Raw genomic sequence first — 21,070 nt, 5'->3', positions numbered from 1 at the left:
ACTCCCTTATCTCTGTCAACAAGGTAAAATCGCTTCTGAAGAAGAACGTGGCCAGTTACAGCGAAGTGTTGTGTAGAGAGAGAGAAACACAACTCCGAATGTGGAGATCTGTGTGAAACCCAGCGCCTTTCCCACCGCGGGGGAGAGGTTACCCACAGATCTGTGCGAGAGGCTGCTCTCCGATCCGCCTGGTGGCGTCTTCCCCGCGCGCACGGATCAAGGACTCGAGTGCCCCCCCCGTCACGACCCGCCCGATTAGCACGCAAGCGCTCCGCCACGCCCACGAGCTCCAGTCACGCTGAACGGCCCCCGCACCCTGTTCACCCCCCCCTCTCTCTCCCTGAGCTCTGAAACCAGTTACTCGTCTCTTCTATCGGCTGGATTACCTTTCGGCTGCCGACTCCTCGCCCTCGTTTCAGAGCCCGGCTGCTCCTCTCGTTCTTGGCCCCACACTGTTTTGGGACCCAGTAGATCTCCCGCCCAGACTCCACCGGGGTGAGCCCCGCACCGGGTCCCGCCTCCTGACCCCACCTCCCCCGATCGAGAGACGCGTTTTCTTCGACACGGGCGGGAGCGTCGTCCGGGGTGCGCATCCCCGTTTCCTGCGCGTCCGTGTGTGAGATTGTGGGGGTCTCCACAGGCGGCCTGTCGCACAGGTGCGTGTCAGGGGTGTCGATGAGGGCGTTACACCGCCGGCACAGCTTCTCTTCACGACGTGTGATGATTTGCGAGGTTATAAACCCCCCATTTCTCACAGCGACCGACACCCGCCGCCGCCTTCTGAACGAGACCCGAGACCTCGCGCACAGGGCGGTTCTGAACGTCTGCCTCCGTGTCGCAACACGCGGGACCGAAAAACGTTTGACGGGCTTTAACGCCGGCGCGCGCGGCGCTGCCGTGGCGATCCGTGGCGTAGCCGTGACTGCGAAGATCCGCGGATCGATGACAACAGCTTGACTGTTTAAAAAGATGAGCCATGACCTTCCCGCTGTAGAACAAACAGCGGTTTAGATTCTGACGGCGGGGGACCCGGCGTGAAATATTTCCACTCGCCCCGCTTCATGGCACAGAATTTGAACGAGCGCCTCTAAGGGCTTTTTGTTAAAGAAAAGAGCTGCAGCTCTGACAAGCCCGTCTCCCAATCCTCTGAGCGACCCGACTCGCTGCATGTCGGCTCAGCCCCCTGTCGCCACAGCCAGTGTCCACCAGGCCGCGCACACGACCTGGCGAAACACAGAGGACCGTCGACAAGGTGCGCTTTTCCCCCGCTCAGTGACCCTCCTGTACAACAGGGATCGAGACCTCCTGCCGTCACCGTTCCGAACCGCCCGTCAGAGATCCGGCCAACGAACCCACTCGCGGGAGCCGGAGGAGTGACCCTGCAGGAGATCTGCACCGCCAAACAAGCCCACGTCCACAGGGGAAGCCAGTGACCCCCCAGACCAGGGAGAGAGGAACCGAAGCCAAGCCGTGATCCTGAAGCCGTGGTCGAAGGAGAGAACCAAGAGTCCGTAACCACAAAGCAGCAGAGAGGAATAAGGCTTTTTTTATTAATTTATTAATATACAAGAATAACAAGTCACAACAAAAAAATCAATCACGTTGCAGAGCGTGATCCTTATCCTAAACCAAAAAGGGTTTTCCCCCGCTCCTCGGCAGCACGGTAGCCCCACTTGCTGTACTCGTATGTACTGTAGCGCAACAGGGTTCAGGCGGGTGCCCTTGCCGCATCGGGTCGGCCCTTGTTGGTGAGGCGGTGCAGCGGGGCAGCGATGCTGGCAAAGTCCCGGACGAACCTCCGGTAGGAACCCCAGAGAGCTGCCAGCCCCTCACTGCAGCGACCTTACCTGGGTCTGTAGCCATCCCTCGCGGTCCAACGACATGACCCAGGAAGGTCACCTCCCGCCGCAGGAGCTCGCACTTGCGGGGGTTGAGCCTCAGGCCAGCACGGCGGATGCAGGCCAGCACCGCCTGGAGGTTCGTCAAGGCCTGGTCGAAACCCCGGGCATGGACCAGCAGATCGTCCAGATACAGCACACACTGGTTCCGCGGGACCGATGCCAGCACCCTCTCCATCAGCCTCTCGAACGTCGCCGGGGCATTGCACGGGTCAAAGGGCATGACAGTAAACTGCCAGAGGCCCTGGCCGATGGAAAAGGCCGTCTTCAGGCGAGCATCGGGAGCGAGCGGTACCTGCCAGTAGCCGCAGCGGGAGTCCAGGGAGCTGAACCAGGTCGACCCGGTGATGTAGTCCAGGGCGTCATCTATCCTCGGCAGGGGGTAGGAATCTTTCCGGGTGACCTCGTTCAGCTTGCGGTAGTTGACGCAGAACCTCCACGAGCCGTCTTTTTTTTTTGACGAGTACAGCTGGCGCCCGCCTGAGCCCCTGTTGCATTACATTGGTGTCAGGAGTGGGATGGGATAGCCCTTCGCCGGGGTCGGCAAGTTAAGCGGGGGAGAGTGTAACGCATACGGCCATCAGGGTGTGTAAGAGCCGGCTTACCAGAGTGGTGACGTCGCCGCCCTTCCCTGTGATAGCAGGACCACAGCTACTGGGCTGTAAAGAGGTCTCTCTTTGGCTCACCGGGCTGGGTCCCTGTTGAGTGATGCGGGAGTCCCGGGTTTGAGCCCCTGATGGTGGGGGGCCGACCTGATGCGACAGGGGCGCCCGCCTGACCCCCGAAGTGTTACAGTACTCATGGAGCTGGTGGCCGAGAGGAGAATGCTGACCAAGCTCACAGCCATCATGAACGACGCCTCTCCTCCGCTTCATGGGACTGTTACTGGGCAGCGGAGCACCTTTAGCACCAGACTGCTCCAGCTGCGGTGTTCAAGGGAACGTTTCCGCAGGTCTCTCCTCCCGGCGGCTGTCAGGGTGTAGAACGCTGCCCTGGGCGAGGACTGTCAGCCCTTCATCTGCTCGTCTATGGACAGCATGGTGCTCCATTGGACTTTTTGGACAATCAGTCTGTATAAACCTATGCACATTTCTCACATATGTTATTGTTTTTACAGCGACTATGATCAGCACATTTTGCACACACCTATGTATTTATTCATTTTTATTTATTTAGTGTTCTTTTGTTTTATAACTACTCCGATGTCTGTTTTTGCTTGTCTTGGGCTGGCCTGCTGTAACACATCAATGTCCCTATGGGATCAATAAAGTCTCCTCTATCTATCTATCTATCTATCTATCTATCTATCTATCTATCTATCTATCTATCTATCTCGGCCGCCTGCGCGATTCGCCCCTCCCACGGCCGCTGGGACGAGGAACTAGGCGTAGCGCGACAGAGCGGCTCACACCGAGGACCGGCACTGAGCAGGGAGGGAGGGGGAACCGTGCTGGAGGACCAGGCGGGCCGGGGGTGTGGTGGGGGAGACGCGCTCTGAGACGCGGTCTCGCTGGACTCGGGCTTCTGCCTCTTCCACTGCCGTGCCTGCCCGTCGGGGGGTGTCGTCTGTGAGGACCCCTGTGCGGCTCTGTAAGGGGGCCGAGGTGTGGTTGGAAGTATCGGCGGCGTTTCAATTCCCCGGGTCGCCGTCTGGGCGAGAACAGCGGGTTATTAAACCGGCCGGAAGACAAACGCAGCTGAACGAAATCGCTCGGCGACAGCTCGTGGGATGATCTCCGGGCGGCCCCATGCGCAGCGTCCATCGCCTGTACCTGCAGGTCAATCTGTCCTCAGATCCAGACTGAAGACCCATGACTGCAGCCTAGTCTACTCACAGCTGACATCATAGCCTGTACCTACGAGTCAATCTGTCCTCAGATCCAGACTGAAGACCCATGACTGCAGCCTAGTCTACTCACAGCTGACATCATAGCCTGTACCTACGAGTCAATCTGTCCTCAGATCCAGACTGAAGACCCATGACTGCAGCCTAGTCTACTCACAGCTGACATCATAGCCTGTACCTGCGAGTCAATCTGTCCTCAGATCCAGACTGAAGACCCATGACTGCAGCCTCGCCTCCTCACAGCTGACATTACAACCTGCTGCAGCCATGGCTGCAGGTGCTGCTGTACAGGCCAATGTGTGTCTCTGTGTTGGCCCACCAGGCAGATACATCTGTTCTGACCAGACTATCCTATTCTCCTCCCCACGTCTGGATGGCACCCAGGCTGGGCACCATCTGAGCTGGATGCTGCATCACTGCCATGGATCCAAGAGGGACATCGTGGATATAGCTGTCGTTTAGGAGGATTTACTGGTCCACAGAGATCTGCATGGAGTACTGACACACAGAAGACATGATGGCTGGATTAATACCCTCATTCATTTCTTTCTTTTTTAATTCTATAATGTTAGCATGCCCAGAGGGTTTGGGCAGCCAGTTAACCTTGGACCCCCAGAGGATTTTTTCTCTCCTTACTGAGGGGTTTGTGGTTCCTCTCCTCCGTTGTCTTCTGGTCTTTTCTGTCCTGTGTTCACAACTTGAGGGTCACTTGCTATGTTAAGCACCTGGGGGCAACCTTGTTGTGAAAGGCACTGTATAAAAACACCTTGAAATGAATGGAATATTCTGTCACGATGAACAACACGAGTGCTTGTGCCTAGTGCTCTGCTGCTCTAAAATGATAGATTATACGGTCGCATCGCCACCGCCGCCGCCGCCAACCTGATTCTCTCAAAGTTATTGCTCTCAGGCTCTACTGCAGCACTCCTGAGCATTACATGATTAAGCGGTGCGGACATCATCTCTGTTTAATTTCGTTTAAACTCGTTTGAATCATTCTGAATTGATTTCGTCATGTGTACCCGTTCTTTCTATCTCGAAATGTTAGATGTACTCTGGTTTGGATTGTATTTCTTTTGTTATCGTTTATGCAGAAAGTTAAGAAAAAGAACGTTAGTGGTGGTGGTGGTGGCGAGGGCTCAGACCCTCCTGAACCCCGAAAGCGCTACATTATTATATGGCTCTGTGGCTCAGGACCTGCGCCTCCTTCAGGTGTGAAGTTCACAGCTGATAAAAGGAAGAGGAGCTGTTACCTGTAGAAATTCCATAACTTCCTTCATGTTGTCCTCAAAGACAAACTGCAGGCAGCAAAGATAAAAAGACCATTACCTTTGCTGACCGCCCTGTCTCTCTCACACCCGAAGATGCTCCACAGCCGGGGCTGGAGGGAAACAGGGGTGTTCGGGGGAGGTGTGTCCGAGGCAAACTGTCCGAGGGAGTCTGAGGTGAATCCATGAGTGTAGCAATAGTCCAAGACCGGGTGACCCATCCTGACAGACGAACAGAGTTACAAGCCGGAGCGGGATCTGGCGGAGGGTCGGGGGAATAAAAGGGGGTCACGGGGCCAGACGCTCCCTCATCCCGGACCCAGAAGATCAGGACACCGTGATGAAGCCTGTGCCGCTGAGTCGCTCCTGGACTTCCGGGTGTCCATCTTCCACAGCTGAGCCCAGACTGGCAGGAACGCCTGGCTTGTATAGCAGGGGGGGCAGGAACCGGAGGCAGGTGCAGGAGATCAACACTAAACTAGGAAGGGCTGGAGCCTCCTTAAGAGGAGGGGTTTACGAGCGTGACAGGTGTTTGTATTAAGGATTCCATTTGCTTGTGGTTCTCTTCCTAAAAGAGGGAACTTGCTTGTGTTTTAGGATGCCTTTGTTGTAAAAGACTTGAGGACAAACTCCTGGCTTTTCTCAGGAGTGCAGCCCTGAGATTCCAGTTGGTGGTGACCAGACGACCCTGAAAACGTCACACTGAACACCAGTGAATCTCAGCTGCAGGAGATACAGGAGGGACTTACTGTATCCAGACTGATTAACTTCTCAGAGGTGTTGACAAGAAAGTGGGTTTCCATCACAGCACAGGAGTACTGCTTTACACAAAAAGTGGTGGGAGTGTGAAACAGGTTCCACAACCCCTTAGAGTAACATGAGATGAGATGGTCAGACTAATGAGTTTCTAGTAATTATCAGACACGCGGGGTGTTGTCAGTCCCTGTGGACGGAAGGAGAGCTGCTGCACACAGAGATCAGGGGCTCACTGTTGCGCTGGGTGGATGGAGATCACAATCACACCCACATGACACTGCCCTGTCCATCTGCTCCTCCAGCGTCTCTCGGGGGAGAGATGGGCTCGTGACTCTCTGCAGCGCTCCGCAGGTCTGTGTGGTTCACAGGGGGGTCACTGCGCAGGTGAAGCACGAAGCCCTGGACGTACCCTGCTGGCCCACACGCTGCAGGGCAGAGCCAGACAGCAGGCTGGGCTCACTGGCCTGGAGAGAGAGACACAGCAGGCTGGACTGCTCGCAGTAAGAGCTCACACCCGGACAGTGAAATCCTCTGCACCATGTGGAGCTGTGACACCCCTCTGTCCAAACACAGCTGGAGGAGATCCTGGAGCCAAATAACTCCCAACGATTAAACAGCTGGATGGACCAGCTGGCCTCCTCTTGTCTGTCACCATCATGCTCTGATCTTCTCATGCTGTGTGAGCGAGTTAGTATTTTATTGTTTTGATTATTGGGAACACAAACAACTGGATTGACTTCACCTGAGCAGCTACTGACATCAAAGTTTATTAAAACAACATCTTTCTGTCAGGTCCAAAATGACACAGTAAGTCACTTCTCTTACAACCCCACACCTTCCCCAAACAACAACCACCAAAGCTGTTTCATAACTGCAGTTCTAAACCACTCCCCCTGACAACCCTAATCACACCCCTAACAACCACACCCCCTAATAATCACACCCCTGCAGCTCTGTGCAGATCCAGGAAGTGAAACTCAGAGATCAGTTTCGTTTTACTAGAAACAGCCTCACTGCAGCTCCGTCTCTACTGCTCCTCTCTGTGCAGTTTTTACTTGTCAGAAAAATGGCAGAAGGCACTTTTCCATTTTCTCAGGACCAGTTCAGCTGCTCAGTGTGTCTGGATTTGCTGAAGGATCCAGTGACTCTGCTCTGTGGACACAGTTACTGTAAGGGCTGTATTAAGAACTGCTGGGATCAGGAAGATCAGACTGGGATCTACAGCTGCCCCCAGTGCAGACAGACCTTCACCCCAAGACCTGATCTTCACAGAAACACCATCCTGACTGAAGTGGTGGAGAAACTGAAGGAGACAGGGCTCAGTGGTCCTCCTCCTGCTCACAGTCCTGCTGGCCCTGGAGATGTGCTGTGTGATGTCTGCACTGGGAGACAGAGGGGAGCTGTGAAATCCTGTCTGGTGTGTCTGGCCTCTTACTGTCAGACTCACCTCCAGCCTCACTATGAAGCTGCTCCATTGAAGAAACACAAGCTGGTTGATGCCACAGGACAACTGCAGGAGAAGATCTGCTCCACTCATGACAAACTGCTGGAGTTCTATTGCCGTACTGACCAGAAGTGTGTTTGTTATCTCTGTCTACTGGATGAACACAGAGGCCATGATACTGTCTCAGCTGCAGCAGGAAGGACTGAGAAACAGGTGAGGACTTTGTGTCTGTTCATAAAGTGTCTAGTACAACATGTAAAAAGGATATTTAGGATATTTGGGGGCTTTTAGTGATCTCTGGGCTGTATTTACTGTATCTGTAATGCTGGATCTCCACTGTTGAGTCCTGCTCATGTACTCAGCTGTGATCCACACTGGTTGTGTCTCTGAAGTGTCTCCTGTTCTTCTGTCTGTTGTTCATGATCTCCTCCTCCTCTCCTTCACTGTTTCCCTCTTTACTGTCCTCATATAGCACCGTACAACTTCACAGCACACTCAACACCTCTAGAGGAGACTGCACCCTCATTAATGCACACTACACTCAACACCTCTAGAACAGATTGCACCCTCATTAATGCACAGAACATTCAACACCTCTAGAACAGACTGCACCCTCATTAATGCACAGCATACTCAACACCTCTAGAACAGACTGCACCCTCATTACTGCACAGCACACTCAACACCTCTAGAACAGACTGCACCCTCATTAATGCACAGCACACTCAACACCTCTAGAACAGACTGCAGCCTCATTAATGCACAACACACTCAACACCTCTAGAACAGACTGCACCCTCATTAATGGACAGCATACTCAACACCTCTAAAACAGACTGCATCCTCATTAATGCACAACACACTCAACACCTCTAGAACAGACTGCACCCTCATTAATGCACAGCACACTCAACACCTCTAGAACAGACTGCACCCTCATTAATGCACAGCACACTGAACACCTCTAGAACAGACTGCACCCTCATTAATGAAGTCCTGCTTTAATTTCAGCACAATAGTATTATTATTTATAATAATAAACTCTATTTTTATATGATAGACTTAAAATGGCATCTCAAAGCACTTTACAGAACACAAAAGGTAGAAGGTAGAAGGGGTTTTGGAAAATAGTATAAAAGCAAAGAAGCAGAAACAAACCCAGTTACTTTAAAACCCTTCTGAAACAGAAGATTTTGAGTCTGGATTTGAAAGAGCTCAGGGAAGGTGACTCTATGATATCCATAGGGATAGAATTCCAGAGCTCTGGGCTGCAGCAGGAGATGCCCTGTCACCCAGAGTGCTGGCTTGGGGGACAGACAGGAGACCAGAATTAGAAGAGTGAAGGTTGTGAGGTGGGGAGTAGGATGATAGTAACTCTGACAGGTACTGAGGTGTCGAGCCATGCAGAGACTTTTAGGGGATCATGGGTCAACATGAAACCTGATAGGAAGCCAGTGCAGGGACTTCAGGACAGGAGTAATGTGATCACTTGCACTAGACCTGGTCAGAATTCTGGCTGTCATATTCTATACATACTGAAGTTTGTTCAGTGTGGGTTTAGATACCCCAGCGAGTGGAGCGTTACTGTAGTCAATATGAGTAAAGATGAAAGAGTTGACTAGCTTTTCAGCAACAATTAGATATAACATAGGACGCAGCCTGGCAGTATTTCTGAGGTGGACGAATGATGTTTTGATAATTTGTTGAATATGTCATCCTGGATCAGATATCACCCCCAAGTTCTTCAATTTTGACTGTGACTCCAGTACAGTGTCATCCACAGATAAGGATACTGCATTGGTGTGCCAAGAAGCATGACTTCTGTCTTGTCGCAGTTTAAATGAAGGAAATTGTGAGTCGTCCATGTGTTTATGTCAGAGAAGCAATTAGAGCAGAGACATGTCAGCGTCAGTTTAGTATGGACGTACTGTACTGCAGATTTGAGTATCATCAGAACTCATACATGCTGAAGGGTAGGGGGCCCAGTGTCAACCCCTGAGGAAGACCAGACTTAATGAGTCCAATTTCAGAGCTACAATCGCCGAGAGAGACAGAGTGAAAGTGATCAGTGAGGTAAGACTGGAACCATTGAAGAGCAGTGTCAGAAACTCCAAATACAGTCTCAAGACAAGAAAGTGAGAGGTCATGGCTGACAGTGTCGAAAGCAGCACTGAGCTCAGTAAGAATGAGGACAGAAAGAGAACGAGAATCAGAAGCCGTTAGAAGATCGTTAGTGACTTTGACCAGGGCACTTTCTGTGCTGTGAGGTTGTCTGAAACCATATTGGAGTTCAAAGAGGATTATTTAACTGGAATCTAACAGCACACTGTAAACTTTCTGAATGAAAAGGTAATGAAAGGGTATGAAAGTTGGAGAGAGGGTGAAAGTTGTTCAGGCTGTCCAGAGCCATGACTCTCTTTCTCACACAGGGGTAACAGCAGCAGCTGTGAAGCCACTGGTACCACATCAGTGCTCAAGGATTCATTTATTATACTGAGGACTATGGGGCAGAATGCAGAGAAACAGGATTGAAATAAAGTGCTGGGAAGGGGATCTAATAGGCAGGTGGTGGATCTCAGACACATAAACCAGTTAACTGTGGTATAAAACCTTCACCTGCTTTATTAAATACAAGACTCACGCTGGGCTCTGCTGGAGTCAATCTGACACAGAACATGTTTCCTTTTCTCCTCTGAAATGATCTGAATTTTCCCAGAAGCAGACAGGATGTGAGATGTGGTCAGACACAGGGTCTGCCTGGTCCAGAACCTCATCCAGCGGTCAAGCACGTCAGCCACAGGGTCTCCTCTGACCACTCAGAGAAACTAGTGGCAACAAGGCTCATCAGCACTGCTGTAGTCCTCTGTTTTGAGATGCCGAGAGCAGTCAGGACACTAGTGTATATTGAGATGAATGAAATCTGAAATCTCTAGATTATGAAGGAACAGGTAATAGGTTTATTCTTCTTCAGGTGTGAGAAGGCTCCACGGCCGAAACATTGTGTTTTCTTTCTTCTTTATTTCAGTATGGAATAAACCTATTGCTTGTTCCTTTCCAGCCTACGCATGCTGACGCAGCTCCCCAACTGAACTATCTCTAGATGATGTTTTATATATCATTTGAAACACAATTATCTTCTTTTTACATTTCACCTCACATACAGATGTGCAGACCCAGGTGTCAGGTGTCTGCTGCGCTGCACACGCTGCCGGTGTAGATTAGACATGAAACAGGAGCATGTCAGACAGGACCAGGAAACACATCTCGTGTGGATAAGACATCAGGGATACAGAGTGTGGATTTCCCAGGGTGACTCTAAGGGGTGTCTCTGTGATGTGATTCTCTTACAGGAGAAATGTCCTGAGTGTCTCTGTTTCTCCACAGAAGCAGCTGGGGGAGACACAGACACAAACCCAGCAGAGACTCCAGGCGAGAGAGAAGAAGCTGCAGGAGCTGAGGCAGGCTGTGGAGTCACTCAGAGTGGGTATTCACCAGATGAGTGGACACACAGACACTCATTTCAACAGCTGGACACTGGACAGTACCCTTTGGAAACAGAGCATACAGCATAATGTAGTTTGAGTGTTTTCCTGTGTAATAATCCACTGTGTGTCTCCTCCCTAAGAGCTCTGCACGCACAGCAGTACAGGACACTGACAGGATCTTTACTGAGCTGATCCACTCCATTGAGAGAACACGCTCTGAGGTCACAGAGCTGATCAGAGCTCAAGAGAGGGCTGCAGTGAGTCAGGCTGAAGGACTTCTAGAGCGACTGGAGAAGGAGATCACTGAGCTGAAGAGGAGAGACGCTGAGCTGAACCAGCTCTCACACACAGAGGATCACATCCATTTCCTCCAGGTAACATCACTGCTCTGTGACTCTGCAGTACAGAAGGGTGTCTCTCACACAGAGCTGCTCCTGGCTTCTCCCCAGGAATGTGTGCTGTGTTTGACTGGAAACTCCTCTTTCTTCCCTGCTGCAGAATTTCCAGGCTGTATGTGTCCCTCCTGGAGCTGGAGACTCACCCAGCACCCCTGTCCGTCCATACTTCTCTCCTGAGGCAGTGAGGAGAGCTGTCTCTGGACTAAAAGAACGACTTGAGGATCTCTGCAAGAAGGAATCAATAAAGATTTCCACAACAGGTTAGTAGAGAAACACACTGATGTCTTTCTGGACAGCTTATATATTTCCTGCTTTTCTCTTAAATTGTCAATGGAGTTTTTGTACAGTGACTGTATTTATCAGAGCAGCTTATCAGTCAATGATTCAGATTCTAGGTGAAATATCTTAAAATCTCCAGTCTCACAAATCTTTATGACAGTAAGTGTGTTGTTATATTGTGCTGTATATAGTTTAACAGGAACGTTTTAATAGGGGCTACAGTCCCAGTCCAGTAGAACATGTTATTCCTGTTACTCTGTTACTGCAGCCCTGATGAGACATTTCTCTGTGTGTCTCCCCAGTGACTGAAGTCTACAGTCTGCAGACTCCAGAGCCCGGGTCCAGAGCAGAGCTTTTACACTGTGAGTCTGTTTTCACAACAGCTCCCCTCTGAAATATACCTTCAGCTCAAACACACAGCAGGAACAGTGATACAGAAACTGATACACACTCTGACACACACACTGATTCACACTCTGATACATGCTGATACACGTCTGAATTCAGAAAGTCAAGCTTGCAGACAGTCGCTCTGTGTGGATCAGAGACACACTGTGTCAAACACACAGATGGACACAGAAGTTCCAGTGGGTGTAGTTTATTTAAGAAAATGCACTTTATTACAACAATGTGCAGTGCACAGTGCTTACAGAGAATACAATTCTGACAACAACTCTTCTACAGAATTTAAATGGTCTCAAAAAGAGTGATTGTCCATTATCAATCATTCTATTTTGCAAGTGGTCAGTGAGGCTGGTTCACACAATAAGAGCCCCTCCAAGCCTCCTGGGTGTTACCACTGGCTGCAGTCCTGGCTTTGAAACTGCGATTGTCCATTTCTCAACAGGAGCACTAAGGAACAGTTTTTCTGGGTTTTCTTCAGTCCTCAGTCCTGTCCAGTGCTCTTTTGCTCTGATGAAACAGTTCAGCAGTTCAGGAGTCATATAGAAACCAATGCTCTCAGGCAGCGGACGTGGGGCGACCTGGTGCTGGGCGGGTCTCAGGACATCCGAACGTCAATGCTGAGCGAAGGGGAATGAGAGACCTGGACATTTATATCCCCAGAGACAGAGACACCGGAAGGACAGCAAAGCACAAGGAACTGGGGACAGGACAGAGTAGGAGCGCCCTTTGGCTGCAGAGGCCATGACACCTCTCTGGTCACCAGCTCTGGTGCACAGTCATCCAGCTGAGGGCCTTCAGCTTGTTGTCTAGTCCTCTGGGTTGAGTCTTTACCCAGGTCTCCCATGGGATCGTCAGCCCCTCCCCTGTGACCTGTAGGATCATCTGTCTCTCCCTGGTGACTAGTTCCTCCTTTCTCTTCCTTGTATAGTGCCTTTTGTTGGTGCAGAGCTCTGGCTGTCTCATGGCCTCATACCTCCTAGTAGGTCTCCGGTCAGTTTTCTGCTTTAGGACTGTGTTTGACACTAGATCAGATGCTTCATTGGGAGGGAGAACCACAGCCTGACAAAGTACTGAGAATTGTGACTGATGGGGTCCAGCCCCTAGTGACAGAGGTTGCAGAAGAAGATGCAGTGGAGTTTCAAGGGGAAATTCAGCACATCTCTCCCCCTTCCTCACTGTCTGGCACATCTGGCTCCTTGTGATGTACTCGTACCTGTTCCACCATCCCTTGCAGCGCTTGTCTGAGTCTGGCTGACAGAGGGTACACCACGACCAGGTCAGCTAAAGCCAGCAGGGTGTCTGCCTTCAGCACCCTCACTTTCCCCATGAGAGTCAGCGTGCGAGTCTTCCACAGGCCCAGTTACACGTTGACCTTGACGGTCCTCTCTGTCCAGTTTATGTTCTTGTTGTCCTGGCTCTGGAATGAAACCACCAGTATCATTAGGGGCTCCATGCAAAGCTTGAGACCTTCTGGCGGCATGTTCCTGTCCCTCCAGGGTCCAAAGAGCTTGCCCTTGCTCTTTCTGTTTATTAGCCTCAAGTCTGAGGCCCTGCAGTACTGCTCCCTAACCTGCAGCCCACTCTGCAACCCCCTGTCTGAAATCAGGAACAGCGTCATGTGTACTGGGAGATCTTGAGGACTGCCCCTGTGCCTCTGCCTACAGCTCTGTAATGAGAACATAGAGAAGAGGTGGAAGAGGACACCCTTGACCTACTCCAGATTCCTGGGGGATTAAATCCCAAAGATGTCTGTTCATGTTGACCCTACTGCTTACTTCAGAGTACAGTATCTCTGTCCAGCAGCTGAAACTTTCTCAGAATCTGAAGTGCTCCAGCCCTCTGAACAGATAGCTGTGGTTTACTGTGTCGAAGGCTTTCTCCTGGTCCAGGCTCACCACCATCATGGGCGCGTTCTGGTCCTCGGCCCAGGTGATGGCATCTCTGGTGAGCTGGAGGTTCCAGCTGACTTATCACCCTCCCAGCCCACATGTCTGGTCACTGTTGGTGATGTGGGGCAGGGCGCTCCTCAGTCTAATGGCCAGTAGCTTGGACACGATCTTGATGTCCATGCAGAGCATCTTTTGAACTCCTCCTGAAGTGCTGAGAGATGACACCTTCCCTCATCCTGTGTCCAAGCTTTTTGCTGATGGAAGAGCTCTTGTTCCACCTCCACCAGGTCTGCCACTGGGGTGTCCCAGAAGCAGGTGTAGAATTCCTTGGGAAGTCCGTCTTGCCACAGCCCTTTGCCATTCTCCATCTGTCAGAATGTGTCAGAGTCTGAGACCCTGGATTTGTGAATAACTGGAATATTCAGGAGCAGAGCCAGTCTCACAATAATGATGGTATGATGACAGTGCTCTTCCCCTGCAGCTTCACAGACACACAGCCTCTTGTGAGCGGCAGCAGTGTGACTCTGGTACAGGGGCTCCTCTGGGGCCTGTAGGCCTCTCTCTTGTCTGAGAAATGGCTGCTTCTCTTCACACATCAACCAGGCTGATGGGTCAGCAGGAAGAAACAGTCAGGACTTGATCTGTCTGAACAAACAGAGCGATAGGAAAACCCAACATCATTTGTTCTTGATATCCTGCCAAAATAAGAATGTCTTAGGTTATTGTTGGTCAGTCACTAAATCTTTAAGCACAAAAACCTCAAACACTTTTAGACTACAGTCTGCGGACATCAAATACACTTGAATTGGGAATTACACAGTAAAATGCAGGAGAGGAATAAGTTGAAGGGGGAAGAAACAGTATTTCTGTGTATATTGCACAGATGAATGTGAAGAGATAGGGGAAGACAGACAAAAAGAAAAAGAATTCAGGACGACACACAACCCGTTACACAGTTTGTTCATTGCTGGCTTGCTGTTTACTGGGACCAACAGTAACAGGAAGCCAACAGCAGGTATAAGTCATCGTAAATGTATTCTGTTCAGTGTTGAAAGAGTGAGCAAACACTCTGTACAGGACATGTTTCTGCAGTTTCACATCAAGAGGAACAGATGTTTGGAAAGCTCTGTCAATTCTACTTGTCACAGAAATGGTAAAAATGACACAGGAATTCATCTTTTCACATACAGTACCCCAGCTTGCTTTCCATGAGACACAGACACACAGACAGAGAGAAGCTTGGGGTCACAGTACAGCCTGTTTTCCTCAGAGCAGCTCAGACATGTCAGAGTCAGGTGCTCATGGTTAGTTTAAGAGGGGTATTTACTGGGGCTGTAGGGCTCCTCTTACTGGCCAGGGGTAATAACTTTGGGGTCTTTCTCTTCAGCCCAGCTGGTGTTCTCACATGGTCCTGGTCATTAAGAGACCCAGTGGTGTGTTTCACTAAGAATGACACTGGAGTGTCAATATTATTTCACTAGTCCCACCAGAGTGAGTGTGTATTGGGGTGTTTGCCTGTGATATTGGGGACCTCGTTTCAAACAGGAGTGATCTAGAGGGTGTCTGTGTTTCCAGACTGATAGACTCTCCTGTGGAGTAAGTCAGTGTTTGACACTGTGTCCTGTTCTACACAGAATAAGTGTGAAATATCAGAGGAAGATGTTGTCATGATGGCTTCAGAGTTGCAGTGTCCAGAAGAGGGCGACCTCTCTTATCTTTGAAATAAAGGCACTCTGAGCCCAGAAATGAATTCAGGTAATGGGGACTCCCCTCCACCACCACCAGTGTGTAGCCCCACCTGGATGATGCGACTGCACCCATAGTGTGCCAGAACACTCCCCACACACCAGCTCTCATTGGGGAGGAGAGCAGAGTGATGAAGCCAGATCAGAGAGGGGGTTATTAGGAGGCCATGATGGGTAAAAGCCAGTGGGATATTTGGCCAGGACACCAAGGTTAAACCCCTACTCTTTTCAAGAAACACCCTGGGATTTTTAATGACCACACAGGACCTTGGTTTTAAGTCTCATCCACAGGACAGCACCTGTTTACAGTATCATGTCCCCATCGCTATACTGGGGAATTAGGACCCACATAGACTGCAGGGTGAGCACCCCCTGTTGGCCCCACTCACACCTCTTCCAGCAGCAGCCTTAGTTTTTTCCAGGAGGTCTCCCATCCAGGTACTGACCAGGCTCACACTTGCTGAGCTGCAGTGGGCTGCCAGTTGTGAGTTGCAGAGTGATATGGCTGCTGGTGTTTTTATAAATTCATGTAGGTGACTGTGTCAGCCTTTCTAGGCTCCAGGAGTCCAAAAATAAGAGCTGATAAGAATATCTTTGATCTTCACTAGATTGACAGGCAGACAGGCAAAGGGGAGTATTTATTCAGTATTAAGTATTAATAGTTTACACTGAAGTATTAAGTATGAGGAGAGTATTAAGTCAGTATTCATTAGTCATGCGAATAAAGCTTCTTGAACCGATTAAAACCCACATTTGCTCTGGGCATGTATAAGCCCCGCCCCCGTCTGTCAGTGGTCAGAGCTCACTGATTGACAGCTTGTGTCTCCTATCAGAGAGGCGGACAGTGAGCGCGAGCAGTCTGAAGTCAGTATGAGCGCCTCTGTTTCTCTCGTCTTTCTCTCCGGGTTTCTGGATGTGTTATTTCTGCTTTAAATTGAACACTTTGGATATTTCTTCGCATTTTCAAAGTAAGTGGGAAGGCTTTCTTATATCTCAGCAAGGTTTTGCTTTTTCCATTATATTTTTTTTCTGTAAAAACTTGCATTACACAGTCTTTGAATTCAGCACTTTTTTTATTCTGCGTCGTCAGGAAAATGGTCTCAGAGAAGATGAACGAGCTGCTGAACTGGGATTTGAAATAAACCGGTTTAACAGACAGGCTGTCCAGTTTCTTACAGTATACAGGTCGTTGTGGTGGGTTGTGAAGTGTTTGAAAGCGAGTGGTCGGGCTGTAGTTTCTCCTGCAGTCCGGTCGGTCCTGTGTTTATTAATAATGTCGTTTAAAAACATAAAGTTTCATCGCTGTGAAAACAAGTGTTTAATGTTTGTATTTAGAGGATATTGGGATCACTCCCATGTGTAACACTAGTGAAACAGTGAAGAAGATGTCGTTTCTCTGGAAGGGAAGAGCAGTCATTAGTAATTGACTGGTGTTTCTCTCTCGGTGTGTTTGGGGACAAAGACATTTCTCAGTCTGATGGAGTTGAGTTGGACTGTGATCGGCAGGAGCCTGTTGTGATGTTTGTGTTTTATTCCCCAGCTGCTGTGACTCTGGACCCTGATACAGCTCACTGTTGGCTCAGCCTGTCTGAGGATGGGAAGAGAGTGAGACTGGGACAGAGGAAGAGTCTCTCTGACAATCCTCACAGGTTTGATTACTGGGAATGTGTCGTGAGCAGGGAGGCCTTCACCTCAGGGAGACACTACTGGGAGGTGGAGGTGAATGACTGGTGGAGAATAGGAGTGACCAGAGAGTCTGCAGAGAGGAAAGGGGAGTTCAGCTTCTCTCCCCAGCAGGGTTACTGGTGTCTGGAGTCTAACTCTTACCAGTCTGCTGTTTTCTCTAATGTTTTCTCTGCTCTCACTGACCCTGTGACCCGTCTCCCCCTCAGTCTGCAGCCCAGGAAGCTGGGGGTGTGTGTGGATATTGAGGAGAGGAAGGTCTCCTTTTACACAGTGGAGTCCAGAGCTCATGTCTACACTTTCACTGACATGGTCTTCGCTCAGGGGGAGAAGATCTATCCTGTCTTCTGGACCTGGGATTCAGATAAAGACCTTGAGCTGCTGCCTGCTGTCAGTGTGGAGATTAAACCCGTCACTGACTCATGAACACAGGCTGACTCTCTCCCAGCTCTCTGTCCACTGCTCACACTGGGAGACGGGTTTACTGACGAGCAGTGAGGTGAGGTCAGAAATATAGTAGGAATTTTAGAAATTATGATGTTGTGTTGTGTTTAAATGCGTTATACTAATTTTTTTTAAATTAAACGGGGAAAAATTACATGTACGAGAGAGGGCGAGATAACTCGCTACCAGCCTGCTGTACTCCTGACTTGTAAATATCTCTGGAAACCCTGCTGTGTTTTTTTCTAATTTTTGAGAAAATAAACTTTTAAAAATGAAATCCCGTGTGAGTCTCTCCTGCGCGCGCCGGTGACCGTGAAGCTGCCAGAACGGGGAGGGACCCGCTGACGTCACCACAGCCAGGAGGAATAGGGACTGTGACGCAGACAGGAAGTGGCTCAGGGTGGTTGTGGGAGTTGTAGTTTATCACCAGCGCTGTGTCTGTGAGCAGCTCCAGCCAGTCTAATACCCGGCTCCCTTTAATACAGGGATACATGACTATATTCGGTATTTTATGTTCGTTTGGGGTTTATTTTTACTGTGGTGGTTTGTGAGAGACGTTTTATTTGATCTCTGATCGTGATCCAGGCAAAAGTGGATGCTTCTTTCTAGTCTTTTCTTTATTTTATTTCCCAATGAAGTTTGGTAATGGGCCAGTGAAAGTTCCGCTTTCCTTCATATGAAGCCCAAAAGTTTGTTGGTAGCGGCGAGTTTTTTTCTTCACGGACAGAAACTTGGGCTCTGTGTCAGTCTTGTGTTCTGTCCTGCCGTTTGGATATTTCATGTGGACGATTCTCTGTCCACAGAGGGACTGTGTCGTGAGAGGTAGTTTTAACACACTCCCTTGTGCGCTGGTTAGTGTGGTAATTGTGAGACGTTCCCTAGAGCAAGCGGGTTAGAAGATGGCGACAGACCTGCTGTTCTAGTAAAAAGTGAAGTTAAACTCATTCCTGGTGTTGTGTTCAGCTGTGTTTAATATATATATAAACTAACCTGAAACACGAGAGACTGCACTGCTTCGGCAGTTTGTGTATTCAACATCATTATCTGAGGGATTATTTGTGAAACTTTGGCATGTACAATATATAAATATATTTCATTTCGCTTATTTTAGTTCCTCTGTATTGGAACAAAACGCGCTACAATTCGTTACTTGTTCAACTTTTGTTTTAATCCCAGCCGTGTCCAGACTCTCAGAACAACCTGAGAAACGTCCAGTTCAGGACTCTCAGTACCGCCCTCTCCGACCGCATCTGAAATATTTCACTTTGTTCGCTTCGTGACGCAGTGCTGTACCGCGGGAAAACACTGTTGACAAAATGAGTATCGAACTTAGAGCTGTTTAATATTTTCTTAGAAATACATTTTATTATGCACATAAATTAAACCGCTTGACTAAAATTTCTCTATGACTACAATGTGGTGAAAACAATGTTGGTGGTGTTTCATCACCACCATTAACATCTGTGGTGATGAAATGCCTGGAGAAGCTGGTGTTGTCACACATCAATTCCTCCACCACAGAGTCCCTGGACCCCTTGCAGTTCGCCTACCAGAACAACAGATCAGTGGATGATGCCGTCTCCCTGGCTCTGCATACAGCCTTGGAACACCTGGACACTAAGAACTCGTATGTGAGAATGCTGTTTGTGGACTACAGTTCAGCATTCAATTCCATCATACCCAGTCAACTGGTGACAAAGCTCAGGGGATTAGGTCTGTGCACCTCTGTCTGCAACTGGCTGCTGGACTTTCTTATCGAGAGACCACAGGTGGTGCGGATAGGCAATAAAACATCAACACCACTCACCCTGAGCACTGGAACCCCACAAGGCTGCTGTCCGAGTCCAAGGTTGTACTCCCTGTTCACTCACGACTGCACAGCAAGACACAGCAACAACCACATCATTAAGTTTGCTGATGACACCACTATAATAGGACTGATCAGTGATGATGACGAGTCCACTTACAGGGATGAAGTCGTACAGCTGCTTAGGTGGTGTCATAGCAATAACCTGGACTTGAACGTAAAGAAAACGAAAGAGCTAATAGTGGACTTTCGGAGACACAGGCCACACACTCACAGCCCACTCAGTATTGATGGAACGGAAGTGGAAACAGTCACCAGCTTTAGGTTTTTGGGAATTCACATCTCTAAAGATCTAACCTGGACTGTGCACACTGACTCTATCATGAAGAAGGCTCAGCAGCGCCTTTATTTCTTGAGGTGCCTCAAGCGATGGGGGATGCCAATACATGTGTTGGTGAACTTCTACCGCTGCACCATCGAGAGCGTCCTCACCAACGGGATCACCGTGTGGTATGGCAACACCTCTTCGCGAGAAAGAAAGGCACTGCAGAGAATGGTCAATATGGCCCAGAAGATCATCGGCTGCGGTCTCACTGAGATTAAACAGCTCTATGAGGACTGCTGCCGTGGTAGAATTCTGGCCATCACAGAGGACAGTCACCACCCCGGGCATGAGCTCTTCACCCCACAGCCCTCAGGCAAGAGATACAAGAGCATACAGACACTTACCACTAGATTCTTCAATAGCTTCTACCCACAAGCAGTGAGACTGGCGAACACAATTAGCCATCCCCCTCGGACCACACCTACACCATCACCATCTACCTCTTTATGATTTCTTATCTATCGCACATCTCCAGTCACTGTTTACACGTCTGTATTGTTTACATTCAAACTGCCTACATGTTTACTTGCACATTGTCTATTGTTTGTTCCTATATTGTCTTGATGCACTGTTTTCACTTTGTTTTGTTTTTTACACTTGTTTTACTATCGAGAGACTTCCTGTCAGTAAGAATTCCATTGGACCAGTATCGGTTACATATGGCAGTAAAGTTCAAGTTCAAGTTCAAGGTTCTGCTGCAGCACCCCTGACCATCACATCACCTCCTTCCTGCCCCCACATTCTCTGATTCTGCCCCTCAGCAAAAAATGCTTTCGCAAGTCCAAGTCTTGTACTGACGTGCGGACGCTTGGCGTTAGTCGGGGGTCGGTCTTTTCACCACTTCTGAGACCGCGTGTTCAGTCACTTACAGCCACAAAACACCACTGCCAGGTCGCGGAGTCCTGACTTTAGAGCTGTCTCCTCTGTAGAAGTTATGTCCAAACGGGTAGTGCTACAGGACTGGATGGGTTTGGGTAGAAGGGGATGTACCTCTGCACAAACAGCTTTTAGGCACTCCGAATCTCTTCATTGCTCGCCGTAGCTACTGAGCTATGTAGCTCTCAAGATGTACCGTATTACCTCAATCGACAAGTCTCCAATTGCATTATTAGTTCTTTCCAAAGGTTTGGCACGTTTTGATCTGGACAGCAGCCAGGTCACTCTGCAGCTCACAACTGGCAGCCCACTGGAGCCCAGCAGGGGGCGCTCTCTCCCAGCTCCCAGCCCACTGGAGCCCAGCAGGGGGAGCCTGGCCAGTACCTGGAGGGGAGACTCCTGGGAGAGGGGTGAGTGGGGCCAGCAGGGGGCGCTCTCAACCAGCTCCCAGCCCACTGGAGC

At 49.7% G+C, this 21,070-nt stretch overlaps 1 protein-coding gene across 1 annotated transcript; it reads left to right on the top strand.

Moving 5' to 3' along the window:
- Positions 1 to 6,671: 6,671 nt before the first annotated feature.
- On the top strand, positions 6,672 to 17,817 carry LOC148659648 (E3 ubiquitin-protein ligase TRIM39-like). Its single transcript, XM_088637563.1, has 6 exons — positions 6,672 to 7,425; positions 10,597 to 10,692; positions 10,838 to 11,071; positions 11,196 to 11,355; positions 11,677 to 11,736; positions 16,954 to 17,817. The coding sequence occupies exons 1-6, from the start codon at positions 6,835 to 6,837 to the stop codon at positions 17,520 to 17,522; spliced, it is 1,710 nt and encodes a 569-aa protein (XP_088493689.1). The 5' UTR covers positions 6,672 to 6,834; the 3' UTR covers positions 17,523 to 17,817.
- Positions 17,818 to 21,070: the final 3,253 nt, after the last annotated feature.

This window comes from Lepisosteus platostomus, chromosome 6 (genome assembly GCF_059453375.1).
Source record: "Lepisosteus platostomus isolate fLepPlt1 chromosome 6, fLepPlt1.hap1, whole genome shotgun sequence".
Lineage (NCBI taxonomy): Eukaryota > Metazoa > Chordata > Actinopteri > Semionotiformes > Lepisosteidae > Lepisosteus > Lepisosteus platostomus.
This window is presented reverse-complemented; position numbering and strand designations above follow the sequence as displayed.

Excerpts from the sequence above, each read along its gene's own strand:
- LOC148659648 (XM_088637563.1), top strand. The coding sequence starts at position 6,835 with ATGGCAGAAGGCACTTTTCCATTTTCTCAGGACCAGTTCAGCTGCTCA. Across the intron at positions 7,426-10,596 it reads CAGGAAGGACTGAGAAACAG|AAGCAGCTGGGGGAGACACA; the intron begins GTGAGGACTTTG and ends GTTTCTCCACAG. Across the intron at positions 11,072-11,195 it reads ATCACATCCATTTCCTCCAG|AATTTCCAGGCTGTATGTGT; the intron begins GTAACATCACTG and ends TCCCTGCTGCAG.